Here is a 22,215-nt window from a genome sequence, read left to right on the forward strand (position 1 = left end):
TAATTATTGAACTAAATTAATTAATTAGTCAGCCCCTGTCAATAATGAATTAAAGTTAAAATAATCTGATGGCTGCTCATTGGTCTCTGTTGGGGCTGAATTTTTGCTCTGTCTACATATGACCCTGTTCATTCCTTATTGGAAGGCTTAGTTTAGTGTATGGCCAAAACCAAAATGGCATAGGTTCTGATACCCCCTAGAGAACAGGAATATCTTTGGTATCCTCAGGCTCCATGGTTTCTTCCCATTCAGTTGTTCTACCTGACTGCCACTTCCAAGAAAGTGGTTTTGACATGGAAATCTTTAGAAAGTACCGTAAAGGTCTTTTTAGTTCAGCTTTTAATGGAAGGAGGTCAGAGGCTACTCTGCAAAATCATGGTGCTCACTTGTTGCCTTTCAGGACAAATGTCATTAGAGGCTGATCAGGATGGCAGGTACGAGCAGGAAGTTAAATAGTTCTTCTGGGTTAAGGTACAGCACACTGGTGAAGCAGTTTGGTTCACTGCTGGTCATATACTTGACTTGCAGGTAAGCAGGGAACTACAATACACAAGTACTGGACTCTTCATCATTGTTAATCATTAGTATGTCACTTTAAGATGAGTCACTTTGGGGGAGGGTTGTCATCATATAATGGCAATTTTTTAAAGAAAAATATTATTTCTATTTAGCAGTGGACCCTGCCAATGGCAAAGTGAGTTTTTAATTAACTATAACTCAGCCTTTGATAGTACCTGCACTTTCCAAAAAATGGTCATGTAATGCTTTACAATATGAAGTACAGTGATTTAATTTTATCTTTAAAAAATGTGTTGAAGTTTTTTTTTAATGTCTGCACTAGTGAGTTGACAAATGACACAGCTGTGCCTCTGTGAGATTGCTTGTGTAGCTGCTCTATGCTAGTGGGAGAGAGCTCTCCCACTGACATAAAACCACGACTACAAGTGGCAGTAGCTGTGTTGGTAAGAGAAGCTTGTCTATTGACCTAGCACGGTCCACACTGGCACTTCTGTCTGTGTAACTTGCATTGCTCATGGCTCTGTATTTTCATACTCCTGAGCAACAAGAGGTATTCTGACAAAAGTGTACTGTACACATGGCCTTAGTGGAAGTGAGTGCTTCCTAGCTGAACTGAAGCCACATGCAAAAATCAGCACTGAACCAAATTTCTGAATAAAAAATATTGTCATTCTGATTGAAAGAATGAAGGAGTCCTACCAGTGCCTGAACATGTTGTCCTTCCAAAGACAAAAATAGTCAGTCAAATCCATTGGTTCAATTCATTTTCTTTTTTCATAAATTTTTAATTCAATTTGTGCATATAGTTTTTTGAAAAATAATTTCAGACCTGGATGTGCTGTTACCTACTGAATCTACTGCATGTATGATGCTCTTACATTGATCGACTGAGCTGAATTCAATAGCTCTGACATGACAGACATTTTAAATTTCTCACTGTACGGTAGAAATTCTGCTTTCACTCTGAAGTTATCCAACAAATTCTGCTTTTGCCCCATGTTCTCCAACCTCCTCCCCTATCAGGAGTCTGTGATAATGCAAGTATAAGTTTTTGTGCACTTATGTGTATGCAATTATGTGTACTTATGCAAAAAGGCAGGTATGTAATGGCACGTGTCTGGATCCCCCTAGACCTCCATTTTTGAGTGTTACTCAGGGACAAAGGCAACTATAAAAATGAAGCAAACCCTGAGTCTGGGTTATCCCTGTCTCAGAAGTTCAAGCCTCCTGGCAAATACCATATCAATCACAGGCAAGGCTTTTACCCAATTAGTGTAAATTAAAAACAGACACTAAAATAAGTTAACACATGTATTGAGGGATAATTAACAATAATTAGGGAAAATGGGGAAAATGATTAAACAATCAATAATAAACAGCCAACATCCATAAAGTATAACACCTTAAACCATAGTACAGGAACTATTAGTCAGGCATGAAGCCTAGAACCCACAATATCCCAGGTGGTAAAAGGAAGAAAAGAATGATAGTACAAACCCCGGACAATGAGGAAGTTTATATTATGGTGTCAATGGAAGTGAAGTACAATGTGAAGCCTGGGACCTCAAAGGCTGAGCTATTTGAAAGCTCGTTAGGAGGAACACCAGGGAGATCCCAGCAGAGAGATAGGTGAGAACTGGATCCTGTGACGGTAAGTATACGCACCTTCCTTCACTATAGTGATAGAGATGCAGCCATGTTAGTCTGGTCTAGCTGAAACAAAATACAGGACTATCTAGCACTTTAAAGACTAACAAGATGGTTTATTAGATGATGAGCTTTCATGGGCCAGTCCCACTTCCTCAGATCAATTTGTGGAAGAAAATTGGCACAACCATATATACCAAAGTGATACAATCAAAAAATGAACACATATGAAATTGACAAATCAAATTTTAGAACAGAGTGGGGGTGACGGAAAGGTTAGTGTCTGTGAGGTAATGACATTAGGGGTGATAATTGGGGAAGCTATCTTCGTAATGGGTGAGATAATTAGAATCTTTGTTGAGACCCATACATAAAGTGTCAAATTTAAGCATGAATGACAATTCTGAAGCTTCTCTTTGAAGTCTGGTGTTAAAATCTCTTTGAAGTAATATGCATGTTTTAAGGTCATTGAGGGAATGGTCAGTCTGGCTGAAATGGCAAGCAACAGGTTTCTCTCTGTGAGGGTACGTCTACACTACAACGTTAATTCGAACTAACTTAGTTTGAATTAGTTAATTCGAACTAAGCTAATTTGAACTAACGGATACAGACTAAAAAACTAGTTCGAATTAGCATTTTGCTAATTCGAACTAGCATGTCCACATTAAGTGGACCCTGAACCAGGCTTAAGGATGGCCGGAAGCAGTGCCGGCAGAGCATCAGAGGAGGACTTAGAGCGTGGAGATGCTGTCTCAGGCTAGCCGAGGGCTGTGCTTAAAGGGTCCCGACCCCCACCCCAGACAGACAGTTCTCAGGGGTGTCCCGCTTGCAAAGCAGTCCTGGCTTGGATTGCCCGGAGTACCCACACTGGGCACATCACAGCACTCAGCCATCAGCCCGGCTGCACTTGCCGCAGGCTGCCATCTGGGGAGAGGGGGCAATCAGGGGGCTGCAGGAGAGCTTCCACCCCCAGAAGCCCGCAGAGCCAGCCCAGTCCTCCCCATCGGGGGCGCATACCCCATTCCTCCCTCACCTCCTTCCACTTACCCTTCCCTAGCCCCTCTTCTTGATGTACAAAATAAAGGACAATTGTGTTCAAAAATGGAATCTGTCTTTATTGAACAAAACTGGGGGAGACTGGGAAAAGGAGGTGGGAGAGGGGAAGAGAGAGGCTGGGAGAGGGAAGGGCAACTAAAATGATCAGGGGTTGGGAACAGGTCCCATATGAAGAGAGGCTAAAGAGACTGGGACTTTTCAGCTTAGAAAAGAGGAGACGGAGGGGGGACAGGATAGAGGTCTCTAAAAGCAGGAGTTGGGTGGAGAGGGTGCATACAGAAAAGTTCTTCATTAGTTCCCATAAAGAAGGACTAGAGGACACCAAAGGAAAGGAATGGGTAGCAGGCTTCAAACTAGTAACAGAAAGTTGTTCTTCACAAAGCGAAGAGTCAACGGGTGGAACTCCTTGCTGCAGGAGGCTGTGAAGGCTAGAACTGGAAGTGAGATCAAGTCATGGAGGTTGGGTCCATGGAGTGGTATTAGCTAGGGGCTAGGAGTGGTGTCCCTGCCCAAGGTTTGTGGAAGGCTGGAGAGGGATGGCACGAGACAAATGGCTTGGTCACTGTCTTCGGTTCATCCCCTCCAGGGTCCCTAGGGTTGGCCGCTGTCGGCAGACAGGCTACTGGGCTAGATGGACCTTTGGTCTGACCCAGGACAGCCATTGTAAGCTCAGGGCTCAGGGTCGGGGGTCTCAGTGGACCACCTTGATTTTCATGCACACCTGCTCCTGGGTGGCCAGGCTGGCAGCTCTCCTACCCTAGCCAGCCACTTTCCTGTGCCTAGTGCGGAGGTCGTGGACGAGGTCCACAATGTCCGCACTAGCCCAGGCGGGTGCCCACCTCTTGCGGTCCCGGGCAAGCTCCCAGGAGCCGCCAGCCTGGTCCCGGGAAGAGGGGGAGGGCTGGAGGGCATCAGGTGGGTGACTCGATCCGTGCCAGGTGCAGGGTCTGCTGGCTGGGTGCTGGCAGGCTTGCACCTGGCACGGGCACTGTAGCCAGCCCGTGCCCCTTTAAGGGGTCCGGGGCCGGGAGGGGGGCAGACGAGTTTCCCTGGTGTTGGCCAGAGTGGCCACCAGGGAAACCTGGGGAGGGCTAGCCTCCCACTAGTTCGAATTAAGGGGCTACACACCCCTTAATTCTAACTAGCTAGTTCGAACTAGGCTTAATCCTCGTAAAATGAGGTTTTCCTAGTTCGAACTAAGCGCTCCGCTAGTTCGAATTAAATTCGAACTAGCGGAGCACTAGTGTAGCGCCTATTAAAGTTAGTTCAAACTAACGTCCATTAGTTCGAACTAACTTTGTAGTGTAGACATACCCTGAGAGAGTCTTATGTCTGTTTTGTGTGCATTGATTCTTTGTCTGAGAAGTTTGTCCAATGTACATAGCAGATGGACGCTTTAGGCACATGATGGCATAAATTATATTTCTGGATGAACAGGAATACGTGTGCTTGATCTTGTCTTGCCATTTCAGCCAGACTGACCATTCCTAGTAATCTCATCACCTAATAAATCATCTTGTTAGTCTTTAAAGTGCTACATAGTTCTGTCTTGTTCCTTCACTATAGCACTGATGGAATTCCTCAGTGCTAGAGGCCTGGGCTGCCTGAGGAGTCAGATGGGTTGAGGGGCAGAGACACTGAGTTTGACTGACAGGTGCAGGGCTTTTATTAACTCAGTGGCGTGAAAGTTCCCATGACTGACAGCCCTGTGGCACACAATTCCTGAGGTAAAAGAATGTTTGAGGAGCTTGTGGTGGCAAAATCCAGTTACAGCCAGATTGACCTAGCTCTGCCTAACCTATCAGGCACCTTTCAAAATGGAGTCTGTTCTCTCAAAATGGAGTCTTATGATTTAAAATCCATTCACTTCCAAATAACAATACATAACTACAATTCTTACAAAAATCCCTCACAACACAAGTATTATTGTCTGAGTTAAATATATTAAAACAATGGCATGCTGAAAGCTTTAGTGCTTTCTTACGTAATAGTACAGTGTTAAGTGTTATCTGTAAGGAAATTTCTAATCAAAACTGTACGCTGGATAGAATATAATCTGGAAATGTGTTTTGCTGGAAGTCTGCTGCATAAATGTGTTTAATTCATAGCGTCTAAAATATTTAACACATGGGCAGAGTTACTAGGCTGGATAGAATTTTTATGTTCAAAATCTCATATATGTTTAAATGAAGTTGGGACTGCTTTACCGAATAAATAAATGATTGGGTTACAGAAATAGCATTTTATATTAGATCTCAGTCATTTTAATTATTCAGTCAGAGTATGTCTACACAGCAGCATTGTTTTGGAATAAAAACTCTGAAATAGCTTATTTTGAATAGCTTATTTCGAAATAGCTTATTTCAAAATGCCCATCAAAATAGCGCTGACCCATTTTGAAATAGATCATCTACACTGATTGGCGCCTCAATCGCATTTAAAGCCCCCTCGAAGCACTTTGAGCAGGTCATCAAATCAGCACACATTTCCCGTAGCTGTGATTAAAGGCCCTGAGGCTTGTGCTTAAAGGCCCTGTACAGTTCTGACTCAGGCGCCTCTCCTTTACTTACTTCTTTGCGGGACAGCAAAGCCTTTTCACTGCCTGTTCTGGTTGCCCTTGTGGATATCACAACACTTCTGCCATGGAACCAGACCTGCCTCCAACCAGTCTCCAGCTCCTGAACCTCATGATGCACCTACTGGTGCACTTTTTTCAGGCTGCCCTTGTGGCACTGTAGAATCTGGACTCTCAGCTCCCTGTGGGACACAACCTCTCCTCTCTTCACATGCTGCTCATACAGCACAGCCCGGAGCACATGCTGCCCCAAAGAAGTAGGCATGCCTGTGTGCTGTGTGCAGCACTGCTGCGTGTGTGTGTGTGTCGCTGACCCCATCCTCCTTAGTGTGGTGCCTTGTGGTGGGAAGGTGTCCCACCAGGGAGTTGAGAGTAAAGCAGGCCTCTCCAGAAACCCTGTGAGCAGGAGCACCAGGGTCCTCAAGCTCTGGACTGGCACTCCACGTGCATCCATGTGTACAGGCTGCTGTGCAATGGGAAGGCGGAGCAAGGAGCATGCAGCCCTCACTGCCTGCCACCTCCCCTCGTGTATGTCTAGAGAAAGAAATGGAGCTCACCTGATGGGCCTTCTCTGGCTTCGTCCGATCCATGGGCAACATCCTAGGAGGGTGGTACTGGCTCCAGGGACTGGCTGAGCTTTCTGGCTGGTGGGCATTGTGGCTTCACTGGCCTGATCTTCCTTGTTCTCCTCCTCCTCGGCCACAGGCCTGCCCTCCGGGAGGGTGACACTGGGTATCTCCAGCCCAGAGTCTGCAACAAGGGAGGGGAGGGACTGACACCCCTCCCAGCATTGGAGCTGGTCAAAGTAGGGGCAAGTCTGGGGTGCTAACCCTGAGCTAGTGCTGCGCTCCCTGGCCTTAGTATAAGCCTGCCTGAGCAACTTGACTTTCATGCACACCTGCTCCTGAGTGTGAATGTGGCCCCTTTGGCCCAGGCCTTTGGCCATCTGGCCATAGATCTTGGTGTTCCTGCACCTGGTATGGAGATCATGGAGGTTGACCTCATCTCCTCATGTCTCAATGAGATCCAGAATCTCTGCACCGGTCTAGGATGGGACCTGCCTCCTTTGCCCCTGGGCAGGGGCTTGGGAGCTTCCTGCAGCAGTGCTAGCGGCTGTGGAGGACTCAGGAGGTGTGCTGGGGTCTGCCTTGGCAGAAGGGAAAGCAGATCTGGGCGCAGCAGTGTGGCACAGGGTTAGCAGGACCTGTTTTGTGCCACAAGACTCTTCCCCTGTGGCTGCGGCTTTAAGAGCTGCAGGGGAAGGGGAATGAGTTCTGATGCATATGGGCACCTGTGGGAATCCCTGGAGGCCACTTATTCCAAAATAACCACAGCTTCCCTGTCTACACACACCCAATTTTGAAATAATTATTTCAAAATAGGCATTATGTCTCGTAAAAGCAGGGTTACAGAATTCGAAATAAGATGCCTGTTATTTCAAAATTATTTTGAAATAATGCTGCTGTGTAGACGTGCCCTCACTGTTTGGGAACCTCCATAATTTTCTGAGATACAGTATGTGTTGTGATAGGGTCAGGCCAGATGGCTATAGGAAAGTAATCTTTTTAGGCTCTGGGAAGTGGGTGGGCATAAGCCCTCCCACAGTAAAGGATCCTCCCCAGCCTATGGGGAGGATAAACTGAGCCCAGGAATTCACATGACTACTTGGGACAAAATAAAAGAAAAACAGGGGCAAGTGTGACAGTCAAAGGGTCAAAACAAGGGAACTAGAAGTGGATACCAGGAAGAGAGCCCTGGGCAGCACCTACTGCTCCTTGAAGGCATTGAGGGATACAGGAAAGTAGACCTATTGGACACCAGGAAGCACCCACCCACATCTGAAGGACTCTCCCCCAGCCTACGGAGAGGATCCACTGAACCATGGAATCCAATTGATTACCAGAGACAAACAGAAAGAAAAACAGGGCTAGGTGTGAAGGTCAAGTGCCAAAACAAAGGAACCGGAAGGGGACACTGAGCAGAGAGTCCTGGACAGTGCCCACTAGGGAAGGCATTGAGGGACATAGGAGAGAAGTGGGGGGAAAGATATTAGCTCCAGATTAAATGAGTTTCCTTTTCTTGGGTAAAATAAAAAGGGCTAATCCAGCAGGAATTTGCCAGAATCAATTAAGGCAGACAGGCCAATTAAGACACCTGAAGTGAATCAGGAACTTTCTAGAACCACTTCAGATAGGCTGATCAGGGCACGTGGAGCCAATTAAGAACCAGCTGGTATTGGTTAAAAATGTTTCCCTTCTGCTAGTACAATCCACACACCTATTGGGTGTGCTTCACTGTCTCATGTGGTTGCATTGAGATCACTTACAGGCTACGTCTACACTGTAGTCTTCTTCCAGAAAAGCTTATACAAATGAAGTGCAGTGTGGAATTTCGCCACGCTTCATTTGATAAGTAATTAGCAGCTGCTTTTGCACAAGAGGCTTTTGCACAAAAAGGAGGTGTGTAGACAGCTCCTTTATGCTCAAAAACCACCTCTTGTGCAAGAGCCGTTCTTCAGGAAGAGAGAAAGAATGAGTATGTCCAATAGCCTTAGCTGGCTGGCTTTATGGCTGCACTGGCAGAGGCTCATGTGCTAAGCTCGAGGTCCCTAGTTTGGTTCTGCCTGTTGGTGTTACATTAGTTCACTGTGTGCTTAGGGGCTGGAGATGGTGATGAGAAGATGCCATGGAAAGTCTTGGAGGAACAATCACTGTTAGGGTATGTCTACACTACCACCCTAGTTCGAACTAAGGTGGTAATGTAGGCAACCGGAGTTGCAAATGAAGCCCAGGATTTGAATTTCCTGGGCTTCATTTGCATATTGCCGGGCACCGCCATTTTTAAATGTCCGCTAGTGCGGACTCCGTGCCGCGCGGCTACACGCGGCACGGACTAGGTAGTTCGGACTAGGCTTCCTATTCCGAACTACCGTTACTCCTCGTGCCGTGGAACAAGGAGTAACGGTAGTTCGGAATAGGAAGCCTATGCAATATGGTGGCGCCCGGCAATATGCAAATGAAGCCCGGGAAATTCAAATCCCGGGCTTCATTTGCAACTCCGGTTGCCTACATTACCACCCTAGTTCGAACTAGGGTGGTAGTGTAGACATACCCTTAGATACCAGGAAGAAGGGCCAATGGCTGGGAAAATGGCACAGGGAATTGTAGCTGTCATGCAGCTAATACTGGTGACATTATAGATAGCTGCTATCACAGGGTCCATAGGCTGGAATCCAGAGTAGAGGACAGGACGGGGTTTCCTCCATCTCCAACTCCCTATTCACCATGGGAGAGTTGATCTGGATAGTGGGATGCACCATTGGAGAAAGACCAATTTGGAAAAGGGTCTGTTCTGTCCCTAAACCACAGTGAGGGGCAGCAGAGATTATGGAGTTTGTTCTCTTCTCTCTCCCCTGTGCTGTGATAGCCAATGGTGAAAGTAGCTAAATAAGTGTACCGTTTGCACCCTAAGGAAAGAGTCTAAACCAAGAGCTGCTGTGAGCCTCTGAGATGACCAATCTACCCAAAAGCGTGGGACCCACCATCGTGGCTAAGGAGCTCTGTCACAGTATTTACTTTAGATTGGAGCTAAATCATACTTCCATTGGTAACTTTAATGTCACCTCAGTTAAGGGAACTATAGCAACCCCTTATTTGAACAAAAGAAGAAGCTTTTCTTACTTCTGTGTGTTTTTATCTAGTAACAGTAAAAATGTCTGCTGGGAGTATGGTATTGAACTTAATTGCTTTTTTCTTTGACCCGTGAACAAAACAACTTTGTTCATTAATCATTATGTTCTCTTTCCAGTCTTTTGGTTATTTAAAAAAAAAATAATAAAGACACGAAAATCAATATGACAACATTTAAATGTGATGATTAAGTTACGGTTTGGGCTTTGATTTTCTGAGGCTCTGTTGCTTGAACAGCATGATTACATTAACAAATAGAATTGCAAACTCTTTTGTTATGTAACTTCAGTTAATGGCATTGGGAGTTGATGGTGTGTATACCTGTAAGTCCTATTTTTGTTTTTTTCACCATAGAATAAATTTTTCTTGCACTATCACTAAATTAAAACAATCTCATAATTAGATTTGTAGGTACTTTATAGTGTATCATTTTAAACATCCATTTTAATTGCTCTTGGAAACTGACTTGACTCATATTGGGAGATGAAATTTTCACATCATAAATATTTAAAGTGAATTCAAAAGGTGGGTTTGATTGGAAAGTAGGTGATTCTGGAATCTGACTGATTAGTCATAGAAAAATATACCATAGTCAGTAAAATTCCAACTTCCTCTGCAGTTATTTCACTCTAATTATTACCCTCATTTTAAATTGTAAGGGTGCATCTACACTGTGCCCGTAACTCGAAATAAACTATGCAATTTGAGCTATGCAAATTGTGTAGCTTATGTCAAGTCAATTTTGAAATAGTTTATTTCTAATTTGGCGCTGTCTACACAGCACCAAATTTCAAAATAACCTACTATTCTGAAATATCCCTTAATCCTCATGGAATGAAGTTTATAGGGATGTCAGAATAGCAAGCCCATTATATTTTGAAATAATGGGTGCACTGTTAAGACGTGGGATAGTTATTTCAGGATACCTCCAGTATCCCAAAATAGTGCCGCAGTGTAGACGTAGCCTAGGTGTCCTCTTGCAAGTGCGATGTTGACATCACTAACTGAAGTCAAACATACTATAGGAATGCACTGTGCTGTGCAAATTTCTTTGTGCCGCTAAGCTAGACTTTATTGCTTTTCTGATTTGCCGTGCCTCATGATGTCAGAGACTGAGACCTTTGTCAAACAGTGAGGCGCTCATGCGATTCAGGGGAAAACTCCATTACATACTAAATTGTTGCCTTATTCCATATCATTGCAGACTACAGTGAAAAAATAATGTGTGTGGGGTGGGAGCAGCTTGATCAGGACTGGAAACAGTAAAATCCTGACTGCTGAAATCAATAGTAAAACTCCCATAGACTTTCAAAGGAGCACGTTCACACAATGTCTTATTCTGGGCTATGTCTAGACTACATGGCTCCGTCGACGGAACCATGTAAAATAGTTTATTCGGCATAGTCAAAGAAGTGGGGATGTAAATAATCCCCGCTTCATTAAAATAAAAATGGCCGCCGCACTGTGCCGACGATCAGCTGATCCGGTACAGTGCGGCAGTCTAGATGCAGTGCGGTCGACAAAGGAGGCATACCGGAGCGGTCAACAAAGACTTCCTTTGTCGACCGCGCTGTGTCTAGACTGGATCAGCTGATTGTCATCACAGCACGGCGGCTATTTTTATTTTAATGAAGTGGGGATTATTTAAATCCCCACTTCTTTGACTATGCCGAATAAACTATTTTACATGGCTCTGTCGAAAGGAGCCATGTAGTCTAGACATAGCCTTGGTGTTCAATCCAGCCCAGGCTATCTGGCAGAAAATCCTTCTGTGGTATCTACAGGTCCTAGTGGACATCACAAACACACCATATCACATGGACTTACTTTCTTACTTGAACAGGGGGTCCCTCCATAACACAGGTTGTGTCATGTTGTTAAGATAGTTGGGGATGCATCTATTGTTATTGCTCCTGGTTTATCTTTCCTGTAGATAAATAGAAGAGTTTACTTTCCAAAAAGACCTCTCATGAAAAAATTAATTCACCTAAAAGATTATCCCTTGTCCCCTCTTCCCCAAGTCATATCTGAAATGGTTTTAAGCACTTCCAGCCTCAATGATTTTAATGGAATTATGTTGCTCTCTTATCCTTGGGGTCAGGCCCAAGGATAATAGAGCATTGGTTGGTGTGAAAGACCAGAACTCGTGTATCAAAAGAGAAAAGGTTACTCTGACACACAAAACTGAGATTGAGGAGATCTGGGTTTGGTTAATGCTTTTTTCCTTGCACTTCCTCTGTTGCTTAAGCTGTTGGTGCCTCAGTTCCTCATCTGTGACTCTGGAATAATTGTAGTTCCATTTCTCACAGGGCTGCTGTGAGGTTAAACTCGTTATTTGTGAGGAGCTCAGCACTGCTGTGGTGGAGTGGGGGTGCTATCCATGAACCTAAGCAGATGTTTCTCTTCTAATTGCTGGTTTTGCGATGTCAACACAGAAAAAAAAAAGCATCAATAGCAAACACTTTATAAAGCACTCCTGACTAATTATGTTGCTGCCAATTATGAAAGCAATTGTGACATGCCTCACTGTAGGTTTTTTTTATACTGTGCACTTTCATGGCACTGTAGAAAGAATTTAATTTTAGATGTTTCAGTTGACAGAGACGTGCTGGTGCCAGATACGTATTTCAGATCATTGTCATTGTGCTCTATTTTTAAGTCCAAGTGCCAGCCAACCTAAAGAGCACAACTTACGTCTGTGCAGGGTGTTATGCACAAGCACTACCCAGCTAAAATCTCCCCAACCTTAGCACAATACAGCTAAATTCACTTTTATACTTCTCTGCTGCAGCAAAAGAGAAATATTTTAAAGGGTATTTTTCAACAGCATAAAACAAAGTTTGGCATAAAATTCTCCCTGCTCCCCCACCCTCCCCAAAGAGGTCTGCTGTGGGCATCGTCAATTGTTAAGAAGCTTGCTTATCAACAGCCTCTCAAGAAAGAATTTTAAATGGTTTTGTGACGTCAAGGGGGCCCAAGAAAAAACAGTCCCTTGCCAAATTAACTCCCTCTTTGAAAGCACATAGTAAGGAACAGATAACACAAAAATGAAACCTTTTCACACAATGGCTGACCAATGACGCGCTCCTCTCATCTCTAATAAGCCAAAGAATTCATCCTTGGTTGTAGGGTAAGGAAGTGACTAAGGAAGAGGAGCTTTCAGAGAATCATCCTCTAATTTACACCTTTAATGAGGAGCCAATCAAATTTGTGCTGCCATTGACTTGTTGTCTGGGCAGAATGTCTGAGGATAACATGGAATATGCAGAGGGGGCTGGAAATGCAGTGGCTAGGTTGCACCCTGCAAGACGGAACAACTTAAGCACGTTGGACAAAAAATTGAATCTTTTGAATGAAAAGGTAGATAAATTGTTGAGTTTCCAAGAAGGCCTGAATGGCACACTACAAAAAGTGAACCGAGGCATTGATGACATTGGAAAGAACATTGACAAGCTAACAGCATCCCAAGCAACTGCTGCTCAGACTGAGACAACAAAAAGAGGCCTAAAACCTGGGGACAATATTCACCCATCTGAGACCCAAAGTGTGTGCTCAGAAATGTTGAAGCTGATGAGAGCTGCACAACAAGATGCTTTAAAACATAGGGAGAGGCTGGAAGAGATAGAAAAAATGTTTGATACTGTGGATAAAGTCATTGCATTTGTGGGAGAGACATTCAAAAATTCTCAAGTAGTGGATTTCATTCTGAGAGGCATTGTACCTTGGAAGAAAGGGAGTCTGGTTGAAATCCTAGTGGAGGTTGGTTTTATTTTATTGTTCATGATCCTTGTCTTGTTAAGGAGAAAGGCTCTATGCTTTCCCATTAATTTCTTACATAATGAATGTGTGTATTCAGACTTTCTTCTCTCAGCATTAGGCATAAGAATGAATGGTATAGTGTAGAAAACATGCTAGGATGATTTCAAACAGGTGTAAAGACTAGATCTCTGTACTGAGACGTTGACAATTTAAGGGCCAAAATTTGCTGTCTGTTACGCTCATGTCAATGACATTCAAGATGCTTTTGGAATCCAGCTCTAGAATGAGAATAAAAAATAATTAACGTACCGTGAAGTGACTAGGGTTGCCAGGTGTCTGGTATTGGCCCGGACAGTATGGTATTTGCAGCTTCTGTCCGGTAAAACTCCCCAGAAAATACCAGACATGTAAAATGTCTGGTATTTTCTGTTTTTCTCAGATGGAAGGCCACTAGGGACATTCTTCCCATGCCGCATCTGGTGGGGGCAGGAGGAGCGTGGAGATTTAAAGGCGCTGTGACTCTTTTTTTTGTGTGTGCCTTTTTTTTTCTGCTCAGCCAATTTTCCTCCCCTCCCCTCCCCCATGTTCGGTATTTTTTGTGAAACTATCTGGAAACCCTAGAAGTTACTGGGATTCTGTTTTATGGTGGACCAAGACAATTTAGGCATTGAGGGCCAAAATCTTCCCTCATTTATGTTCAGACAGTTTCAATGACTTCAATGGAACAAGGGCCCAATTACATCTCTGCAGCTTTATTGATTTCATCCAGCCATCAGAGCAATAGGGCTGTGAGTGCAGGACATGAACTCATAACCATTTGTTAATTATGAAGGATAATGTGTGGGAAATAGTTTCTAGTGTCAGCAGGTTATTTTTAAAGCCATTGGCCTTTTTTTAAGATGAGCTGGCACCTATAATGACTTATCTGCTGTTGTAATGTTGAGTCTTGTTTGCCATCATTCATTACTGTTTGTGTCCATTCCAGGGAAACAAAGAATAAGTTACACAATGAGGCATATGTGAGACATTGTCTCATATCAAGGGAGGGGAAAAAAGAGGGATGTAAAACATTATTTCATTAGGAATTACTTTTCTTGCAAAGGACTTATTTGAGTACTCTTTGAATGATATATTGGCAAACAAATCAAAATAACTTGAAAAAAACAATAAGTAAAATATATGGGTGGAATGTGCATTTGACTTCTTCCAAAAACAAGACTGTAATACATCTCAGCATAGATCAGGAGGCTGTTGTGCAGATTTTCAGATACAACTGTAACAGTCCATCTCTGTACAGATATGCAGAACCACTGTTCTTTTGGAGACTGACATTTGAACCAGATTTTGAGATCTGTGTGTGTCTATTAAATTTCTAGTGGGAACTGGGTTGAGATCACTGAAAATTCCTGTCAGATATTAATATGGTACTGGACTTGCAATCTGTTCCATCTTAAATGTGTTACAATAATAGCAGACATGAAAAAAGCTTTCTAAATATTGATGTGCTTTAAAGATATGTAAAGTATCAGAGGGGTAGCCGTGTTAGTCTGAATCTGCAAAAGCGGTGAGGAGTCCTGTGGCACCTTATAGACTAACTGAAGTGTAGGAGCATAAGCTTTTGTGGGCAAAGACCCACTTTGTCAGATGCATGCCACAGGACTCCTCGCCGCTTTTAAAGATATGATTATTACCATCACCTGCAATACTATGTGATACCTGGAGACAGATAGGATCCTGCCTCATAGGCCTTATTCTACAAATTGGACAAACCGGTACATAGTACACTAGATAACCAGGTAAAGAACAACTTCAGAATAGTAAACTAGTTTTAAAATTTCTTTATTTGCTAGATTCTCTGAAAGAGATATTTTAGGAGGGATTTGTAAAAAGGCAGTAAAGATGTGTGATGCACAAGAGACAGCTCATATGTGGTTATAGTGGACTATACGAAAGCAAATACATGTTGGCCAGGTGGGTAGCTTAATGACTAACAATTAACCAACAACACCCATTCATTTATTTGTTGCTGTAAACTTTATAAAACTGGCATATAACAAATTTAATTTAAAATCTAAAGGGTTCCAGAAGGCTTTATTACATTATAGTTGCAAATAAAAAGAACCAATTACTTGCTTGTTTCTGTTTCCTGCCCATCTTGTTATAATAGTGCTCTTATACTAGAGCAGTGGTTCTAGAAATCTAGCCAGTGTGGTACGTGTTCAGGACTGATGTTGAAAAATTGGAGGGGGTTCAGAGAAGAGCCAGAAGAATGATTAAAGGATTAGAAAACTTGCCTTCTAATGATGAATTCAATGAGCTCAACCTAATTAGCAGAACTAAGAGAAGGTTTAGGAGTAACCTGATTACAATGTATTAGTACTTACATGTGGAACAAATATTTGATAACTGGCTCTGCAATTTAGTAGAGAAAGGTACTGAAAGTAAGGTATACATTTTATTTTACTGGTGAGGGTAATTAACTGTTGGAACCAATTAACCATTAGACTCTCTATCAACTGAAACTTTTAAAAATCAAGATTGGATGTTTTTCTAAAAGATGGAATTATTTTGGGGAAGTTGTTTTGGTCTCTGTTGTGTAGATGATCAAACTAGAAGATCACAATGGTCCTTTCTGGACATAGAATTTATGACTCAATGAAGGGGGAATGTCTTACATTTTTATTTTTGTAAGCAGCTGCTTATTGAAACAAAAATAGGATGCAGTGACTTCTGCAGGACAGTTTGTGTGTGAGACTTTGCAGGGTTGGCCTCAAATTCATAAAATTGAATTTTATATCTGAATTGAAAGCTTCAGTCTCAAACATCTGACTTTTAACTTACAAAGCAGTGCTGGAGTGTGTGGTTCACTCCAGACTCTTGCGGATGGGGATTCAACAAGAATAAAAATCTCCACAATGTCACCGTTGTCACAGTCATACTGAGCATTTTAATTAAAAGTGACAATGACATTTAAACACTTTTTTAGTGTGGAGCGGGGGGAGGGAAAGGGGGAGGAAAATAATGCTTATTATACTATAAGGCAACATTGGAGCATACAAGGTCAACACTCATAGCACCATAACCCCTTACACTAATATTAATGAGATCTAATTTTCAAAAGGCATGTACTAGGATATATGAATATTAAGGTGGTTCAGAAACCCTTGCTTGTTGCCACATTCAGTAGTTGAGTAGGGTAGGAGTAGAGACCAATTCTCTGCTCTAAATTAACTTTTCTCTGACTCAAATATTAGTATCTTCCCCACCAATACATATCTTTTCACTACTTTTTGTGGTTTTCCTGTGTTCTGCATAATCATTGTCTAAATATTACAGATAGGATGAACATGGATGTGGACGTAGTTCCAATGAGTCATTTGTTACAGAAAGGATTGTGTATCACCCAGAAAGCATTTAACACACATTCCCCACTTGAGATTGATCTCTCCTCAACCAGAGAAAGAGATGAACCCAAGCCAAAAAAGATTTGGATCCAGATTTGTTAGTACCCAGGATTCAGATCAATGGGATGGAGCACATGGGAGAATGTTTGGCAAGACTGGCACCCAATAGGATAGCCACCTGTCTATGTGAATTCACTGTGGCTCAATGAATGGAGGATGCTTTTAGATGTTACTGGGTAAAACAACATGAAATATGTAAAGCTGTGCTGTTGTCTCTCCACAAGTAGCCAGGAGAGATGAATATTTCCTTCATCTTGTGCCTCCCCTGTCTTATATTTAAAAATATGTGGTAGAACTGTGTATTGAAGAAAAAAAATCACCCTGGACATAGTCTTGGGAAGTAACATGTTTTGAGACCTATGAGTTAATTTGTTATTCTACAAGATTTTGCTTTAGAAAAAAGATTTTTAAAATTTGTGGCTGTGACTCAGGGAGCCCTTGATGTCAACTAGCTTAGGACACGGGGAATATAATAGAGTCAGATATATTCATAATACTTTACAGGATGGTGGCATATGTGGTGGCTACTGAAAGCAATCATTGGTAATGTATGCATGGATAATATTGAGAAATTATGTGTCCACTCTAAAACATGCTGTCTGTAGGTCTTGGAATTTAGGCAGGTCTTCAGGAGGTGACATATTTTGGAACTGTTCCTTTCAGGCAAGAAGTAATGGACACCTGTTTCCCTATCTGGTTGTTTGTGTAGCGTATACTGAATGCATCACAATGTATACCTATTTGTATTCTGAGCCACAGGGGAAATGAGAGACTAAAAACTGCAAGATGAAACCCAACAGCAGGAGAGTGTGCTGTTTATGAAAAAAGAAAAAGGATTGTTCACACTGAATCCTTCGCTTAGAAGGCAAGCTCACAGCATGTTGGTTTCCCAAAAGAAAGGTTGTTTGTCACAAAGAGACGATGTGGCAATAAAGTGTGGTGTTTCTTTTGAGGCACTAAATCTAAATTCTGTGAATGTCCAGTGGACTGGGGCTGGATACTCAAGGGAGACATTCAGAGAGCATTAGGGTTGGAGTGTAGCAATTGCTAACTTGTAGCCTGACAGTAGGGCCTGCGAAAACTAGCGGGGATTGCTAGCAGAGTTGGAAAGTTGACCCAAGCAAGACTTCCTCATGCAAAGGGCAGATTGTAGAGAAATGCCTCATAATCCTGGAACCCCCAGGAAGCCTCGCAGTGGGGGAAATAGAGAAGCAGTAACACACTGAGAATGCAATGAAGCTGAGTTGTTACTGCCAGATTCATAGCATGTAACTGCCTCCACTGGCAAAGAATTAGACAGACCCAATGAGAAATGGACATATTTAATCTTGACAATTAATTGTGCATTCAATGTATTTTTAGACGAAAGATAAGCCTGAAGAGAAGGGTGCAAAACCAAAGCATGTTCCTAGCAACAGAGGAGCCCAGGCTGAAAGCAAGAAGTCTTTGGAAGGTATATGTAAGCCTGTATGTATGATAAACATATCTGCTGGGGATCTGAAATAGCTTAGAAAGAAAAGATCAAATATTTTCCTATATGTGTAGGTTCTTTTGAATTAGCCAGTTGTGACTAAGTACCAGGATCTATCAAGTACTCAGAAAAATGTTTGTTGGATGTTTAATACCAGCACAAAAAACCCAACAAACTACACCCTACCCCCAAACCAAATCCAACAGTAGTACTTTATTAAAATGAATAGCAACCATTACTTTTGTTTGGTAATGCTGTATTTCGTTGCTTTTGCAGTTGTATTTAGTTTAATTAAAAGAGCAATGTATGTTTGGAAAATACTAAGGATACAATTGCAAGAACACATGAAAAATTTGTAGAATCATAGAGGAAAAAGGCATATGAAGAAGCAGAAATACAGATTTGGTTTTGAACTGGGAATTTCTCATGTGACCAGTGAAGATATCAACAAGTCAGAGGGGGTGGGGTTAGAAAACAGATTCAGACCTCATACCTTTCTGTCATCCATTGTATCCGTTGCCATCAATGGAGTTCACGGGTGGTGAATGTGACTGGGAACAGTAGTCAGGTAGAGTCTTCTCCACATCTGTCACCAGAGACTCCTTTCGAGCAAGACCAAAAATTGCCTTGGTTTCTTGACTTAAAAATTAACAAATACTAAAGAATGTGCTGTTCAGAATTCTCACTCAAAAGCACCAACAGTGGGCTTGGGCTGAGTGTTAAACAGACTGAAAATTGAACAAAAATCACATTGATTTCCAGGGCCTGCACAAGTAAAACTTGGAGGAAATGGAAGTAATTTTTTTTCTACACTGCCTTTACTTTATATGCACTGTCATTAATAATTAAAAACAGTTGCTATTATTGGAATAGCTCCAATGGGGTCAAGAAACTCCAGGAAGAGATGGAGGGCTCAGAGTCAGTGTCTCCCAGAGCTCTGCGTCCCACTTTGCAACGTCAGTGTTTCTCCCTAGAGTATGGATACTGGGATGGGTGAGCCTATTGGGATTTCAGAGTCTGAACCACGTGTCATGTTGACCCACATGTCAGTCTTGAATGCCCTTCAATTGACTCTTACAATGTTCTGTTTGTAGTGTTGTTGTGATTCTCTTGGTACCATGGTCTGAGAGAGACAGGGCAGGTGAAATAATGTCTTTTTTTGCATCGACTCCTGTTGGTAGAAGGGGGACCTTTTGATCTTTGCAGAGCTCTTCCTCAGGTCAGTCAGGTGGCCCTAGGGCTGCAGAAGTGGTAATTACCTATGTCATTTTAAGTCATCCCCCACAACATGTGTATGCTTAACAACCTGTCCTACCTTGTGTTTAGCCTGGACACTGGTTACCTTCCCCAGAGCTGAGAAAGGGCTTTGCGGAGTTCAAAAGCTCATCCCTTCCACCAACTGAAGTTGGGCCAATAAAATATATTAATCACCTCACCCATTTTGTCTCTCTTTAATCGACTTGTTTTTTTAGTTATTCAAAAATCCAGCTTCTGTTTTTACTGTTGCTGAAAAGCTAGCAATGCAAGTACGTAATGTATTAACCTGCATGTGCTGGTGTCAGAAATGTCAAATATGTTTCTAATAAGCTTAAATATTTTTTGTGCGACTTTTAGCCCTTTCACATGCGCATCATTTCCTAGTTTTACTATGATGGTAGGTTTTGATACCCAATATTCCCAGCAACTTCCCTATTTTTTGCAACCTATACCACTATGCAATATTTTTTTTGTATCAAAGAAAGGCTGTGACATTATGAATAATACTATTTCTTATTTAGAGCCCAAAACAGAAGGAAAGTTGGATGAAAAAAATGGAGCAGGTGAAACTGTAAACTCTTTCGATGCTGTAGTCTCCAAAGTTGACTCCAGTCTGCAAGTTAAAGAAAGGACAATGCAGCCGCAAACAATGGCAGGTTCTGGCAAAACAAATAGTGCTAAGAATCACCAACCACAAAAAGACACTGGAATGAAAGCTTTGATTCCAAACAGCAGTCTTCCCTTCATAAATCATGGCTCTAGGGGGAACAAGAATGTTACTGCTGAAGCAACTGATATGGACAGAGCATCAGGACTGGATGAACATCACAGAAAATCTGTTAATCAGAAATCAAAAGACAGTGAAAACAAACCCGCTGCACTCACCGCTATACCCACGGAAGCTGTGCCATCAATGTCAAAGTCTGTATCCAGAACAGAGCATGAAGCAATATGCACAAGGTAATGATCTAGTTAGTAATTGGCTATGTGATCTGAAACATTTCATGTGTTAAAAACAGGCAAATTATTAACAGGGCTATTCAGTCTTGCTCTTATGTGATACAGTAGAAAAAAAGCCATGTTAGAAAAGGAGCATAGGGAACTACGTAAACTGCCAATCTGAGGAAGAATTGGAGCCTGCTTTGTGGCTTATAAATGTATGCAAAGATAATGTTTGTAGATAGAAAGTGCTAGGTAAGTGCTAATCATTAATCTTACATATCTGTTCCGAGTCAAGAAGATTTGAAATGGGTTTGCTCTAATTGTGTCTCATTTCATTGAACCTTGTAAATGGCTGACTTCTTTATAAATGGATATTTCTATAAATATCATATACGAGGCTTAATAGATCTGCAAGAAAAGTCTGCAATTGACTGAGGATAGAATTGATAAAAATTTCAGGGCTCAGGCAGCTTGTTCAATCCAATGTGTAATAGTCCGTTGCCCACCTCAGAACAAATCAATATTTTTGGTTAGGTCTGCAAGCACATGACCCAACCAATTTTAAATATTGGCCATCCAAAGATGTAAGCAGACATTTATCTTTCTAATGTAGCTTTTTATCTTTTTAACATATGATATATTTAGTATCTGACAACTTTTTTGTGCTTTTTATTAAGTTAGGACTTTAGAAAAGTTCTGTGATTTAACCTGCAATTATATTGTGGAAAATAATGAAAATGGAGGTCCAATTATTAAAACATGTCCATGCATGACCATTCATCTGAAGAAGTGGGTTATGCTCACAAAAGCTCATGATGCCATCTACATTTTTGTTAGTCTCTAAAGTGCTACAAGACTATTTGTTGTTTTTTAAGTTTTTCCAGTTACAGACTAACTCGGCTATCCCTCTGAAAGTTTCGTACATGTTCAGTGTAGGCTCCTATGTATTTTTGTGAATACACAGTTATTCCAATGTGCAGGTGCACAAATCAGCATTTGAACACAGACAAAAAAATGCCTGCTTTTTTGTATGCGTGCATTTGAATATGTTCCTTTTAACATAAAGGATTTGAATGCATTCTGGTGCCTTAAATAAAAGACAGGCACTTTATTCTCTAGGTAGTCTTTAGTTATTTATGCAATTTACAGGTATTTTGAGGTACTGGAGTATTCCCAAATGAATGTAATACAAGCATATGGGGACTGAAGAACCACATTAACAAACTGAATGGAAGTGGTCTTGGTCTATTTATCACGACATACAGCTCCACATGTGAAAAACCACCACTGCAAATGGCAGTAATTGCCACCCTTAGAATAAACGTTGAGCTGTGGTCCAGAGTAAGGATATAGCAGGGAAGAATAGGGGGAGCTTGCATTGTCATAACCAGTTGTGTGGCTAAGTAAAAGAATATTGCAGAGACATTATTCCAGCACAATTCCAAAGCAGACCCACCTCTCCCTTGAACACAAGAACTGTCTAAAGTACATAGGAACTGTATTGGTTTGATATAAAAATGTCACACAAAATTTAATTTAAAATCAGTTTTAAAACTTATTCTGCATTTTTATTCATAAATAACAATGTGAAAAGAACATGACTCTTCCTACACTTTGTTCATGGAGTTGTTTGGTCAGAGTGCCTATATAGATATTTTTTATATGTGAAGTCTGAATAAGTGGGCCAGATTCTATGTTCAGTTACACGAGTGCAGCTCTCACCGACGTCAATAGGTCTGTACAGAGACATAAAAAAGACAAGAGTTCCAATGCCTGGAATTGTTAGAGAAATGCCCAGAATTCCCTGCCAAGTTTAGACTTCTCTAGATAGTCATA

General features: G+C 41.9%; 1 protein-coding gene across 2 annotated transcripts in view; it reads left to right on the forward strand.

The window, feature by feature from the left end:
* MYLK3 (myosin light chain kinase 3) overlaps nt 1-22,215 on the forward strand; it is a 73,416-nt gene that overhangs the window by 19,699 nt on the left and 31,502 nt on the right. Inside the window, exons 1-3 of one of the 2 annotated variants that reach the window (XM_006121192.5) lie at nt 11,799-13,245; nt 18,072-18,162; nt 19,959-20,397. In XM_006121192.5, the coding sequence (XP_006121254.2) occupies nt 12,727-13,245; nt 18,072-18,162; nt 19,959-20,397 (1,049 nt within the window). In that variant the 5' untranslated portion in view covers nt 11,799-12,726. Of the gene's footprint in view, nt 1-11,798; nt 13,246-18,071; nt 18,163-19,958; nt 20,398-22,215 lie in introns of those variants that run through there. The other variant, XM_006121194.5, reaches the window with a different exon arrangement.

This window comes from Pelodiscus sinensis, chromosome 12, assembly GCF_052426305.1.
Source record: "Pelodiscus sinensis isolate ZL-2025 chromosome 12, ASM5242630v1, whole genome shotgun sequence".
Taxonomy (NCBI): domain Eukaryota; kingdom Metazoa; phylum Chordata; order Testudines; family Trionychidae; genus Pelodiscus; species Pelodiscus sinensis.